The 15,232-nt window shown below is 34.5% G+C and overlaps 1 protein-coding gene across 1 annotated transcript; it reads left to right on the plus strand.

The window, feature by feature from the left end:
- Positions 1-4,890: 4,890 nt before the first annotated feature.
- Positions 4,891-14,687, plus strand: LOC123656693 (sericin 1-like). Its single transcript, XM_045592356.1, has 3 exons — positions 4,891-5,033; positions 10,698-14,117; positions 14,499-14,687. Exons 1-3 carry the CDS (start codon positions 4,940-4,942, stop codon positions 14,510-14,512), a joined length of 3,528 nt encoding a protein of 1,175 aa, XP_045448312.1. The 5' UTR covers positions 4,891-4,939; the 3' UTR covers positions 14,513-14,687.
- The last annotated feature ends 545 nt before the right edge of the window (positions 14,688-15,232 follow it).

A 15,232-nucleotide genomic window follows, 5' to 3' on the forward strand; every position in this document is an offset into this window, starting at 1 on the left:
CATCCAAATTAAAGAAAACACAAAACTAATGAATATTATATAGTGCAATATGGTGCATTTTCATTTTATTTATTTTTTTCTTTTTGTTTATATTAAACTCGTACACATAAAATAACATAAAAATCTTTTACGTTTATCATTACGAGGTGATATTGTTATTCAGTTTAATTTAAATAAATATATATTATAAATATTATAATATATACAATACACATGAGTTCGCGCCATTAGGCGGGTTGGTGACCGGCAAGGCTGGCTTTGTCGCACCGAAGACGCTGCCGCCCGTTGTTATTAATTCTATTTTATAAATTTAATTAATAACAATTATATTATTAAAAAATAATAAAAGATATTAAATTAATTTACTACACCTACTATCTTGATTCACACTAGCATAGGTTTTTTGAACAATAAGCACAGGTTTTTTAAATATATTTAATATTGTGTTGTTGTGCGAATGGTTTTAATGTTTTAAGTTTTGTACTACTCTATCCTGCACGTGTTTACTATACTGAAAAGATACTGACCGAAAGTAATGAATAAAATAAGACCACGAAGCCAATGATCCTCCTTGTTACATGCATGTAACAACAAGATAGGCCTTTTGCTTGATGTACATTTTAAAGTAAAAAGCTCTTATGTGTGTAAACCTTGGCTTTGCCTGTAACTTAAAATATTTGCTAAATCTAAGATAATAATCTGATAATGACGATATATCTACGTCAGTGGGCTTTATTGTTATTTAGGGGACCTGTGATGCATGTATTAAATTTTTTCGGTATTCCTCAAGTTGTACTTCACAGACAGTAATAATCTAATTCTGACACCACCTTCTTTTTCGCTTTACTTTACTGATTTTGTGGGCTCGGAAGCTGAAGAATATGGTGCTGTTATAGTTCACAAAATGCCTGCGTTGGTGATAATGTATGAGGAAAAGCTTAATTTTGCCATTCATATTTTAGTCTCAGTAAGGGCTTAATCGAATTGTTTTGTGGTTATTGATAATCAGTTCATGTAATTTAGAATCGTGCAATCCTTTCTATTAGTGAGTAATAAACGACCTTGTATTATGTTCTCCGAAATATCTTTAAGAAGAAATATAGAGGAAAATAACATCATATCTGATATTTATATCCCACAGTATCATTGAAGAATTTCGATGCTATTATTATTCATCCTTCAAGGCAAAAAGATATATGTTGTTAAATTACAGCATTAATATTGTCATGTCCTATAACGAGGCAAATAGTTACGGATCCTTGACCTCTAAAACGAACGTACATACTAAATCGTGCTCCGTAAGTAATCATTGTTATTATACGTCATTAAATTTGCTATGTATTTTCCTAACCAAATAAAAATATTACTCATAAATGATATTAAGTGGAAAATTGAGCCAATATTTTATAGCAATCAAACCGTTTAAGGCTTTAAGTGAACATCAGGTTCATGATGTATCTTTTAGTATTATGTAGTGGAATGTGAAGACTAAAGCGATGTGCTACCCGGATGTAGGTACATATGCATCTAATGTATTTTTTTATAAACTCGCTACGGTCTCACGACATATATGTTACTGCACACGCGTCTCATCGGATGTTATAGGTAATACGTTGTTCCGTTTAAAATCACTAACACATATTCTGCATATATTATATAATGACACGATTATATTTAAATAATCGATAAATAAAATATTTGTATTTTGTTTAATTTTACTTGCCGGATATAAATAACCAAGGACACAGTACGCCAAATAATAAGGTAGTACGAAGTAAGGTGGTACGAATACAAGAATGTATGTTTACATAACACAACTTGGATAGGGTTCAGGGGTGAGTATGCAAAAGTAATTATAGCCGCAAAATATGAAATACAACTTAATTACCTACTTAATATGTTGTCTTACAAATAGTATGCTAAAGATCGAGGTTCCTTCTTTATCCAAAAACACTTCGAGACTAAAACTTTTTATTTAAATAAAATATGGTTATTACCAGAATGTACGTAATTATAAATTAAATCTCTCAAATTGAAGATTCTAGTAGGATGAGAATCCGGCGAATCGAGGATCCAGAAATACTTCAACATAATCTCAAATGTCAAGAACAGAACGAACATGTCTATACAAACATTGGGAAACCCTGGTTAGTTTTAACCACTGCGCCAACGCCGTCACCTGTATTGAACTAGAAATATACTTATGTATATCCGTAGAGCTGAAAGGGTTTTTTACATACCTACTTATAAAAAAGGTTTCAGATAGTCCAAGTGATATGTAAAATGTGGTTATCACATGAGTTTGTTGTATAAAACTGCAGGTGAACCCTAATTAAATAGATCTTACTAAAAAGGTGACACTTATTTTTCAAATTGTGGTGTGAAGATTTACAGAAAATATGTACCTACAATAGGCTATATAGACATTTATAGATTAGCACGAGGTGTCGCATTGCTTTTCGAGTACATATTGACCTTATTGATTTAATTAATTGTTCCTTAAAGACATATTATAAACTACTTTGACATGGGTTGAAATCTGAAAAATAAAAATATGTGATTAATTTAATAATAGTGATTATCTCATAAATCACGATGTTAAATTGCGCCTAGAATTAATACAATAATAATAATTATAATAACGACCGCAGAAGGGTCGCGATCACTGACATATTTTTATTTCTTTATTGTTGTAATACATTAAAGCAAGGGGGATCCTTCATAGTGATGCTCTAATTTATTTTTTGTTGCACCGATCTGGTTTCCTTTAAATTTTTTAATTAAGTATTGAATATTTCAAATCACCAAAAAAAAAAAAATCTAAACGTTTTTCTTTTTAATAGTGTTTAAATAAAAAGGATTTAAATAAATAATTTATTTTGCTTAAAAATACTCTCTACACAAACCTCCCACGTCTCGGCGCCAAACCCTCACCATCTGGATCTCCGTACGATCAACATCACACACCCATCCAAGCCGGGAGACGAGTGTGCCGAGACTCACCCTCGGTGGTCAAGTTTTCAGAAGTTCAGCAGAATATTGTACTTGATTGATGAGGTGACCTTTTTCAGAAAAGGCTAATTCATTTATTCAGACAGTGTTAAATGTGTATGTCGCGATATTTCCTGATATTTTATGTATTGTCTTTCATTGCTACAGGGAAGTTATATCACATTTTTAAGTTTCATTTATCTGCGTGTAGGCTGTTGCCTGTTTTTACGGTCCTATCCTGTAAGCAGCTTTAAATTACCATTTGTTAGACTGGATGTCAAAGTTTTTTAAGTTATTCAAAATCAAAATTAACTATTTCTTTATTTAAAGTAAACTTCAAAAGCACTTTCATCATATATATTAATAAGCTAAGGCTAAAATGTTTGCCTCCTTTTTTAGAAAAAACCTCACAATTACTCCACATAAATTATACATCATTTTATAGATTGCTTGTTCTACCGGCATCAACAACTAAAAAATTTGAACTATTTACAAAAGAAGGTTAGGTATACTTTAAGAAGAAGGTAGGCTATTTTTTTTACTTCAAATCAATGCGGATGAAATCGCGGGCCCAGCTTAGTATCTTATAATATTTTACAATATTCACACGCGGTCGTCTGTTACTAAGGTAAGCAACTTAGTGCTTGTGTGCTAACAGCCGACTGCTAGGTATATTTTTTTTTTTTTTAATTTTGGTAAATATATAAAATAATCTATCTACACGAATAAATGGAGAGTCGGTTTTTTTGTTCGGTTATACTGCGAAAACTACTAAACCGAACGGAATAATAGTTATACCATAAGATGCATCGTGTTTCGCAAAAGGTTATGATAAAATGTATAAAAAAAGTATATGATATATTTGTGATTACTTATCGTGTAAAAAATATGGACAGACAGAGGTCGCAGGTACACATATTTATATAGAAATCCAAATGTTACATCCAGTCTCAGGCGGGAATCGAACCTACAACTTACCGACTAGAAAGCTGTTCCACTACAAACTGCACCAACGGTCTAACATATTGTCATTTTACAAAAAAATGTATAATATTCTTAATTATTAAGTGTTATAATATTACATTTTCAAAGGGTTGGAATGTACCAGATCTTCTCATCTTAAAAAAACCTAACGACAGGTACGCTACACACAGCTTGTTTCTTCACTTAACTTTCTTTACACGAGATAGGTATAGGAATATGTGACTCTGTAGATACAGGAACTTGCGACTAGCTTTTTAAATTTTTTGTCGTATAATTTATATATAGATAAATATATAAGCAAAAATGTAAAAAATGTGTTAAAAGTAATGTAAGTTGAATTAGGTATAAATGAGGACTTCCGGGGCGAGGTGGTGCATGCTAACGCGACCTCATCTCGCCCCACTCACTCAGACGGAGGTCTGCTCACACGTGGCGGTTTTTAGTCAGTAGGAGTCTGACACACCACTCCGGTGGCCCCGCGCCGGAACCCTGTGGCGGAGGGACATCACCCGTCCATGAGGATTTTTTCCACGTAAAAAAAAAATGTATAAATGAGGACTTAGATGGCAAATGTACTCAATTGATTAGTGTCTGTAACTCAATCACGTAAACAAACATCACCATTATTATACCGGTATGATTCTTGTTGCGAGTCTGTATATGAATAGCACAAAGTATTTTCCAACAAGCGACTCAGCTTCGAGAGAATATTAAAATGTGATGTGAGTAATAAGTTTTGGTAAGGTCCGCCTCATATCTCCGTGCTCCAATGTTAAAGCGCTTTAAAGTAGTTGAATAATGAATACGGGAAACTACGTCAGCCTACCTACACGAGCACAAATTCAAATTCGCAGTAAACACTAACAGGTTTTTTGTTTAATATACAACTGTCTATTTGTGTATCGCTTTATAAAGCCTGAGCATCGGCATAACAATAACATTGTGACCGGTAAGCTTCGCCGAGATGGAGCTCTTGTGTGTATTTGCACTAGCCCTAGTGACCTCTGTGGCGGGGACACCACATGGATATGGAGTGAAAAGTGGAGCAGTGGCCAAAGGTCGGTATTTTGAAAATGAGTAATCTCTATAAAATTGTAAATTTTTTGATGAGTTAGTGAGTTTATACTTTTTGCCTTAAACTGAATTCGATAAAAAGCTATGAAATTCGCGCTGTGATATATTTTTCATAAACAAGATCATATTTATTTATTTATTTTATTATTAATGCATCAAATAATATAACAAAGTTTTTTTATGAAATTTAAATAACAGATAACATGTTTTATATATGTTTTATGTGCAGATTAGTTGATAGAAAACAAACTCTTGTAAATCCTAAACCTTATTTAGAATTAAAATCATGTTTAGTAAATATTGATTATATCTTGAGGAAGCTTTTTAATTTGACATAATTTAGATTAAATTTTCACCATACGAAGCCATACTTTATTTCAAAAGTTAAGAAAGCTTAAAATAAAAAGTACACGACAATTTTATTGTTCAAACATTTGATAACGTTATCCTCAAATTGTATCACTTATGTTGTTGTTTTTATAACTGTAATGTAAGTATATAAACAAATAATATCACATGATATAAAAAAAATCTATAGACTTTTTTAATGAAGTTATAAAAATTACCTTAACATTTTTAATTTTAAACTTTTAAGTATTTCTTGTTTCGTAATTGTGCTTTGAATACCCCCTTGTAATTTTTTAAAACCATTTTCTCAAAACTACTGGAAACAGTCTTGCGGTTTAAGCTCCACTAACTCTTCATACCAGAAGTAGCCTTTATCAGCTGTCACTAACAGACTGTTGGATTATTACAGCGTTCTTAAATTTATCTTTTATTTATTCTCCTACGTTTCAGCCTGTAATATCCCACTTCTGGGCATAGACCTCTTTCCCCATGTAGGAGAAGGATCAGAGCTTAATCCACCACGCTGTTCAAATGCGGGTTGGCGGATATATTCCCTACTACGAGTAACGATCGCTATCAGGTGTTCATGATAACAACCGGGACCGACGGCTTAACGCGCTCTCCGAGGCACGGTGCGGAGACCCACAAACTGCACAAACACCCAGACCACGTCAAACATCTGTATGGCCAATACAAATGTTTTTCATGTACGGGGATCAAACCCACAACCGCCAGCACAACAGCCACAAACCAGTGCTGTGATAGTGTGTGATTATTTATTTATTTTTATACAATACCTAACCGGCTTTAAAAATAAAGGTTCAAATAATACTTATTTGTGCAAAACATGAGTGATTTTCCCTCAATTTCAATGAAACGTCTATGAAAATAGTTTAAAGCTTCTAACTGAAATACGTGTTCACTCATTTTTTATAAGTAGTCCAGATCTAAAATTTGATGTTTTCAGCTTCAAAAATGACGAATTTCTCATTTTCACTTCCAATCTCTATTTCATGTCTTTAAGACTGCACTAATGCTGAAATGTATATTTATTTATTCATTTTTAATCAATAGTGCTTACTTAAAAAAACCGGCCAAGTGAGAGTCGGAATCGCGTACGAAGGGTTCCGTACCATTATCTATAAAAACGAAGTCTTAGTAATAGGATCCCGTTTTACCCTTTGGGTATGGAACCCTAAAAACTGTTCTTAGCGAAATTTTACTAACTGCTACATCTGAGACAAATTTCAGTTCGTAGCATAAAAAATTAATGACTTTTATAAAATCTTTCGAAGACCTTTTTAATGCGGCTCTGTCACAAGATTCGTTCTTAGTCGACTACTAAATTTGTTAATAATATTATATTATGTCGATAAATTAAAATAAAATAAACGTGTTATTATTTAAAACTGTAAATTTTGTGAGAGTTATGAAGATGGTTGCGCGGAACATGAAATGCTTTCGTTGGAGCAGAGACCGGTCCGAGTTCCTAAATATCGTACCCGTAATACATGACTGTTAGAAGTTCCTCAACATTATTCGAATTATTTAAAAAACTCGCTGTTACTGAGACTCCCTCATACGTATAACACATTATTTAAAAACGTCGACATCTTCACAAAGTCTAAAAGGATATTTAAAACCAATATAATAAAAATACTATCTGAGTCACCGTAAAAATGTATAAATATAAGTATATATTATGTATCTGTATATGTATGATGTGTAGCTCTCTTTATATATGCCTCTTTTACTATGTATTTATATATGTATATTGTTAAGTATTAGATAACTTCATCTCAACATAGAAATTCTCTTATAAGCATTTTTTGTGTATTAGAATGTACTGATTGTGACTGTTGTTTTCTTTTTTGTCAACGATATCTCTATAATATCAATTTGTTATCTTTAGGGAAACCTGTTATTGGCTTGATTATTGTTAACTATATGCTTTATGATAAGAATAGTATATAAGAAGCTGTTGGTTTTCTGAATAAATAAATAAATAAAACTGGATAGCAAAATAACCATGTTATTTTAAAATCTCATGTATTATCTATACTAATATTATAAAGCTGAAGAGTTTGTTTGTTTGTTTGTTTGTTTGAACGCGGTAATCTCAGAAACTACTGGTCCGATTTGAAAAATTATTTAAGTGTTAGATAGCCCATTTATCGGGGAAGGTTATAGGCTATATATCATCACGCTAAGACCAAAAGGAACGGAGCTCCAATGATAAATGTTTCAAAATCGGCTGTTTTTTTTCACTTTCGAGAGCTTCCGCTGCGTGCGCTGTGAAAACTGCTAAAGTTTCGCAAAAATCATGTATGACAGAATCCTCTTTAAAAGTTCTAAAAAAAAGTCCGCGACAGCATATATCTATCTTTTAAGGTTGGCTCACTATTACCTTTTTTATGCTAACCAAGTTCGTTCTAAAATAATGCATTATTTGCGAAGATGTTTTTATAAACATGATATTAATCCTTATCTAAATAAATACGTCATTCATCACAAGTATTTAATTTAAAACATAATAGCCTTTTACATAATTCGATTTCAATGAGTATCTCAGGAGATATCGCCGTTTTAAAATAACATCGCAGCAAAATAATGATCAAGTATTGCGCGCGCCTCTGTTCCACGCGGACGTAGTCGCGCGCAGGAGCTAGTTAGGTATATATCTAACTGTACCCTGCGCGCGTTGCTACGCTCATATCATGACATGATCAAATGCATAGTTTACGATTCTGGAGGACATACAGATAAATATTCATTTTTATATACTAGCGACCCGCCCCGGCTTCGCATGGGTGCATTGCTGATAGTAAATATAAAATAAATATATGAAATGTAAGCGCAAAAAAATGTGTTTATTTCAGACATCACATTAGAAACCTCTAAAGTTATCAGTGATGCTTTAATATATTATGCATTTATTATATACATATAAACCTTCCTCTGGAATCACTCTATTTACTAAAGAAAACCGCATCAAAATCTGTTGTGTACTTTTAAAGATCTAAAGATACAGAAAGCGGGAAGCGACTTTTTTATATTATGTAATGATAAATAATAGGTTAACGTACTTTTTTTCTATATTTTTAATTTTTATTATGCCCATTGAATCAATGCATTTTTACCAACGTAGTGGTAACTTATTGATGCCCTTCTTGACAAACTCTGCTGGACGGGAGACAACAAACTCTTCAAAGGCATTTTGTACTGCCTCTCGGGTATTGAATTTTTTCTCGCCAAAAAGTTATCCAAATTTTGGAAAAAGTGGAAGTTTGCAGGGGTAAGATCTGATGAGTACGGTGGATGACGGAGAACCTCCAACCCCAGCTCTTGTAACTTGGAGACCGTCTCCTGTGTAGTATTAGGTCGCGCGTTGTCGTGCAGGAGCAGCGGGGACGAGCGATTGACCAAAGCAGACCTGTGAGCTTCCCCATTATTGTGTTTAGTTATTCACAGTACACATCTGCAGTGCTCATGGCGTTTAGTAAGAAGCTGTGATGAACTACACTAGCGCTAGACCACCCAACAGTTACCATGACTTTCTTATAGGTCATTTTTCGTTTAGGGCATTGCTTAAGTACTGAACCAGGATCTAACCAACTAGCTGTGCGCTTGCGATTGTCGAACAGAATCCATTTTTCGTCACAAGTAACGTGTATTTCGCGCTGGCATTCATTCAATTCGTGAGGCACCCATTTGTCGAGCTTCTTTACCTTACAAATTTGACACAAATGGACCGATATTGTTTTAGTGCTAACTTCGAAAGCTGCTGCTAATTCAGCTGTAGTTTGAGAATCATCAGCCTCCACAATCGCCTTTAATTTGTCATTATCGACCAACATTTTCGGCCGACCGCGTGGTTCATTTCTTAGGTCAAAATTTCCAGAACGAAAGCGAGCAAATCAATAACGGGTAGTACGTTACATATAACAACAAATACATACTTAAACAACAAATAGTTACATTAAACAAATGACTAATTATAAAAAACAAATTTTATATTTTTAAAATAAAAATAATTTGAAATTCGAGGCCTAAGCGATTTTTTAGTATTGAAATGAAGACGTTGTTTTTTAGTATTGAATGAGAAGTATGACGAAACGGCAATTTCATAGGTAAATACCTAATATAAGTATATTTACAACAACACAAAGTTGTCAGTGTCGGACCAACCTAGCAATTCTAGACAGTTTTAGAACTGCTAGTCTGAAGTTAAACTGCTGAAAAAAACGCACGCCGATAATAAAATAAATATTTTATCTATACTAATATTATAAAGACGAAAGATTTGATAGTTTGTTTGCATTGAATAAGCTCCGAAACTACTGAACCGATTTGAAAAATTCACTGTTGGGAAGGTACACTACCCGCAGGTGACATAGGCTATAATATATTTTCTAAAAAATGAGGGAAGAAAAAATATTGTAAAAGCTATGTTAAATACCCATGCGAAGCAGGGGCGGGATTAATTGTGTAGTATAAATGGCAGGGCAACTACGAACCTGTGGATGTTGTTAATATAAAAATAAAAAACTCGTTAATGCCCTTAGACTTCGTTAATGTGGCCCTAATCGGAAAATTCTTTTTTAGAGGATGTCTACAAACTATTAACTATCCTTGCCAAATTTAAAGCTTGTAGTAAAAAAATATAATATTTTAAAAAAATGTTCGAAAGCCCTTTAGACCTTTTTACTGCAACGCTGTCTTAAAATCCGTTATGGGTGGATGTGTTCAAACTGTTCAATACCAAATTATCAAATTTTAAGTTCACAGTACAAAAATGAGAAACTAAAATTTTTCGACAGCCCTTATTAATGTGGCCCTAGTCCCGTGATCGGCTCTTAGTGGACCTCTACCAGCTATAAAATAACTCTCTAGAAATTTTCATGATTGTGGCGTAAAAAAATAATGACTTTTATACAATCTTTCGACATCCCTTAGACGTCTATAATGCGACCCTTGTCGCGAAACCCGTTCTTAGAGAAGGTCTACTAACTATCACTTATCTCTCTGCTAAGTATGCCCTCCAGCGGTTTTTGAGATTTCGCGATAAGTCGATGGCCTAATGATAAGAGCCATAAATCGATAATATATATAATATACCCAACAACAATACAACCAAACAACGCGATCACTACACATACGTAATAATGCGACAATATATTAATATTTTATATTATTCCCTATTGTACAATTATATACTGGCTATATAAATATTTAAAAGCTTTATTTTTTATTAAGCATGTTATTTGTACAGATTATAATAGATTATATATTTTTTTTAGCGGAAGCAAACGCTGCGGCAGGTGCCTTTGAGGGTCTCCCTGCTATCCCATTGAGTATACCCAGTGGCGGATTTTCCGGTAGTTTTTCGAAGTCGTCATCATCAAGTTTTGCTTCATCAAGTGCAAGCGCAAGTTCCAGTTCTAGCTCCTTCAGTTTTAGTGGTACCAACGGAATTACAGGATTTAGATGTCCATTTAATAATTGCAAAAATGGAGGAAATTCTGTTCCTCCTACATTGAACGGTTCACATGGAAATGAAATCAAGAATAACGGTGGCGCTTTAACTGGAGCTGGTAGTACTGCAGCATCTAATAGTTACTCAGGTAATGAAGAGAGCGCACCTTGTAACGGCAAAAAATGTAATAGTTTGAATATAACTGCCAATAAATGCTCGTTAGGTATATGTGGCTTACCCGGTAATCAACAAGATACATCTAATGGACTACATCATAAAAATAATAATGATAAGGAAGAAAGTAATTGTGCGTTGGGACAATGTAACGCAGGTTCACAAAATAGAAATTCTCAAAATAGTTTCGATTCATTTAAGTGCGATTCGGGAAATTGTTTTCCGACAGCACCGCAACATGATAGTTCCAAAGGCAACTTGAATAGTAATGACAAGAAAGGAGTGAAACATCCAACATCGGATGAACATGATATATTTATTCCTCTCTCGCCTTCCACAAACAGAGCACAGGCAGTACCTACGCCTGCTACAGAATTAAGTGCTCCTAACCTTGGCCCGACTTGTACAAGCCATAATTGCATCATCGCCCCCGGTGGACCAGATTCTAGTACTGGAAAGTTACCAACAAGCTATAACGTTCCTATTCTTGGTCCAAGTTCAACTGTTTCTCAATCTGATACTAGTATTAATCCTACCGGAAATTTATATAATTTACCAACTGGTACTAACTCTTTAAGCAACTGTGGTTCTGCAGGCTGCTCTTCTGATATTTCACCAACGGACACGCCGTCAGTTTCATCACAACCATCATCCTACACCCAAGGAGTTTATCCATCACAAGTTCTCGTGGCGCCAGATATATCTCCAAGTTGTACTGGCTACAATTGTAAACCAGACCAACAGAAACTAAATACCGACGTACCTTCCTATCAAGACTCGTCTAAAAAGCCCATATTGTGCAACTCACCTGCTTGTTCTTATAAACCTGCTACTGGTAGTAGCGTTGCAGGATACCCTTCACACTTTGATTCGTCAACTTCTAATACAGGAGTACCGCCCTTTAATAAAAAGTTAGACGATAACTCTAAGACTGGTTTTGTTTCTGACAATCAAAATTTACCTACGTACACCGGAGGATTTACAAAACCAAAAGGATCGATACACGGTAATGTTGGATACACTCCGTCTTATGATACTACTGGAGCATCTAAGCCTCATTTTGGTGTCAGCTTTCCAACTTATACTGGAGGATTAAATAAGCCCACGGGTTCCGTAGATGGGAACGTTGGGTATACTCCGTCTCATGGTTCTACAGGATCTTCTAAACCTCAATTCGACCTAAGTGCTCCAACTTATACTGGAGGATTTAGCAAGCCCACGGGATCAGTAGATGGGAACATTGGATATACTCCGTCTCATGGTTCTACAGGATCTTCAAAGCCTCAATTCGACGCAAGCGCTCCAACTTATACTGGCGGATTTAGTAAGCCCACAGGTTCAGTAAATGGGAACATTGGATTTGCTCCGTCTCATGATTCTACAGCATCTTTTAAGCCTCAATTCGACGCAAGTGCTCCAACTTATACTGGCGGATTTAGTAGGCCCACGGCTTTAGTAGATGGGAACGTTGGGTATACTCCGTCTCATGGTTCTACAGGATCTTCTAAGCCTCAATTCGGCGCAAGCGCTCCGACTTATACTGGCGGATTTAGTAAGCCCACGGGATCAGTAAATGGAAACGTTGGGTATACTCCGTCTCATGGTTCTACAGGATCTTCTAAGCCTCAATTCGATGCAAGCGCTCCAATTGATACTGGATCATTTAGTAAGCCAATCGGATCAGTAGATGGGAACGTTGGATACACTCCGTCCTATGGTTCTGCAGAATCTACTAAGCCTAATTTTGATGTAAGTGCTCCAACTTATACCGGTGGATTTAGTAAGCCTACGGGATCAGTAGATGGAAACGTCGGGTATACCCCATCTCATGATTCCACGGGATCTCCTAATCCCCAATTCGATGTAAACGCACCAACTTATACTGGAGGATTTAGCAAACCTACTGGATCAATAGATGAGCATTTCGGATATAAACCTTCTCATAGTTCTATTGGAACATCTAAACCCCATTCAGATGTAGGCTCTACAACTCAAAGTGTTCCTGTGTATACCGGAGGATTCGGTGGACCGGCAGGATCATTTGACACAAGTTTTGGAACTGGAACACATTTTGTATCAAAACCGAATCACGGTCATGCACCAGCTTATAATAATAATTTACCACATACAAATAATATCGGTGGATTAAGTAGTCATGGCACATTGAAACCCAGCAATAGCCTCGTTCCTCCTATTTATAATAATCCTACAAATAATGGAAACTTTGCCCAAACACATATACCAACTTCTGTTTTGCAAGCTGGACAGCCAAATTTACCTAAACCGGTAAATGAAAAAGATAAATCACCTGTCTACACGGGTGGTTTTGGTGGGCCTACGGGTCTTTTAAAACCCAATGAATATAATTTACCAGCTAAATTACCCGTTGTAGCTTCAAATACTCATGCTCCTACTTCTTGTACATCCACAAATTGTCATGGAAAAAACGTTCCTAAAGCTATTGGTACCCATCACGGTACAGATGGAATTTCAACTACTTCGAGTGCTGCTGCTGATGCTAAAGCTGTTGCTTACTCTGGAGGGTTTGGCGGTCCATCTGGATTTTTAAAACCCTTTGACAATGATAGGCAGTCCAAAAGTGAACATTTCGAAGTTAGTGCAAGAGATAAATTTAATAGTTATGGTCATACCAACGTTGGTAACGATTCGAAAAACAAACATTTCGATGATTCTAAAGATACGGTAAATTCTGGAGTAGAGGGTACTGGAGTACAGACAAGCGCTGGAGGACAGGCTAATGCTGCAGCGCAGGCGAATGCTATAGCTTTTGCGAGTTCCAATACATTTAGTTCTAATCAAGGTAGAGAAGCAAGTGGATGCAATAGTGGTTGTGGTAACTACAACTCGGGGCTAGGTCATAACTTTGCCTCTAGCAATAGTTTAGGTACGTCACAAACTCATGGCTCAGACAATACGGGTGATGCAGCTGGCGCCGCGGCAGCTGCTAAAAGTATAGCTGGCGCAAGTGCTGGAAGTTTTGGAACAGGAAATAGTTTCGCCAGTAGCTCGGCTACAGCTCATTCGTCTTCAGGAGCTTCCGTTAAAGGAGGTAATTAATAGATATACATATACTAAAATAACATTTATTTGGGTTTTTCGTTATCTTTTTTTTAAAAGCTATATATATTTAATAAAATTGTATTTTATAATAATAATTTTGTATTATAACGTTAAATTGTAATTTATAAAATAATTAGAGGTTAAATTCAAAGGTTTTATTTATTAACGTACAATAATAACGATGAGCTTTAGCGTATCTTCGTATATCCAATATTCGATTAAACTTTGACAATAATTATGAAATAATGGTTAAGATATTTTATAAACTCTCAGGATTTTGAAGACAAGTTTTTTTTATCATTTTATTTATGAAGGCAACTTAGAATATCTTATTTCTTTCAACTGAATCCAATTTATTATTTTTTTTCAGGTTATGGAAGATAAAAGGTATTAATCCGAGAAACAAAAATAATGGAAACAATTCAGATAAATGTTTGTTATTTGATGATGGAATAAGACTTAAATATAATTACATACATATGTACTTGTGATACATTTTTTGTGAGATAGATGTAAGTTAATGTATGAAATAAATGATTTTTATACATTTTGTAGCTTATTAAATTTAGTATGATTTTTTTTTGAAATTATATAATTAATACTAATAGGGATTTGAAAAATCAAATTAAAGATATGTAAAAGAGATAAACCTAAGTTACATATTTAAAATCCAAAATTTGAATGAATACCTACACAAACAAAACGGACAAACATAAAAGTATGATTATTAATAAGAGTTACAGCAGAGTATGACAATACACCACATTATGACGAAACCTATTCTAATATAAATTTCCCGGATCTAAACCGGCTCCCGAGTTTTTTGAACAGAAAAATGTTGAATATAATACGAGTAATACAAATAAAATTAGTATGTTTTATGTTTTTGTTAACAATAAGAAGTCCAACGCCCGCTTAGTACCTCAGGCTTTTAGACCTGTTTTAGATTTTTATTTTTATTTTACAAAGTTATAGTTTTTTTTTTTTCTTCTTTATGATCTGTCCGCGTAATTTTCTTAAAAAGGGGTAGGTACGAAGTTTTTGCTTCGTGTATTAATATATAGATTAGCTTGATATTAAGCAATTCGGTCACTTTTTTTTAAC

This window comes from Melitaea cinxia, chromosome 1 (assembly GCF_905220565.1).
Source record: "Melitaea cinxia chromosome 1, ilMelCinx1.1, whole genome shotgun sequence".
NCBI lineage: Eukaryota > Metazoa > Arthropoda > Insecta > Lepidoptera > Nymphalidae > Melitaea > Melitaea cinxia.

Coding starts and splice junctions, on each gene's coding strand:
- LOC123656693 (XM_045592356.1), top strand. CDS start 4,940: ATGGAGCTCTTGTGTGTATTTGCACTAGCCCTAGTGACCTCTGTGGCG. Junction 5,034..10,697: donor AAGTGGAGCAGTGGCCAAAG/GTCGGTATTTTG, acceptor TATTTTTTTTAG/CGGAAGCAAACGCTGCGGCA.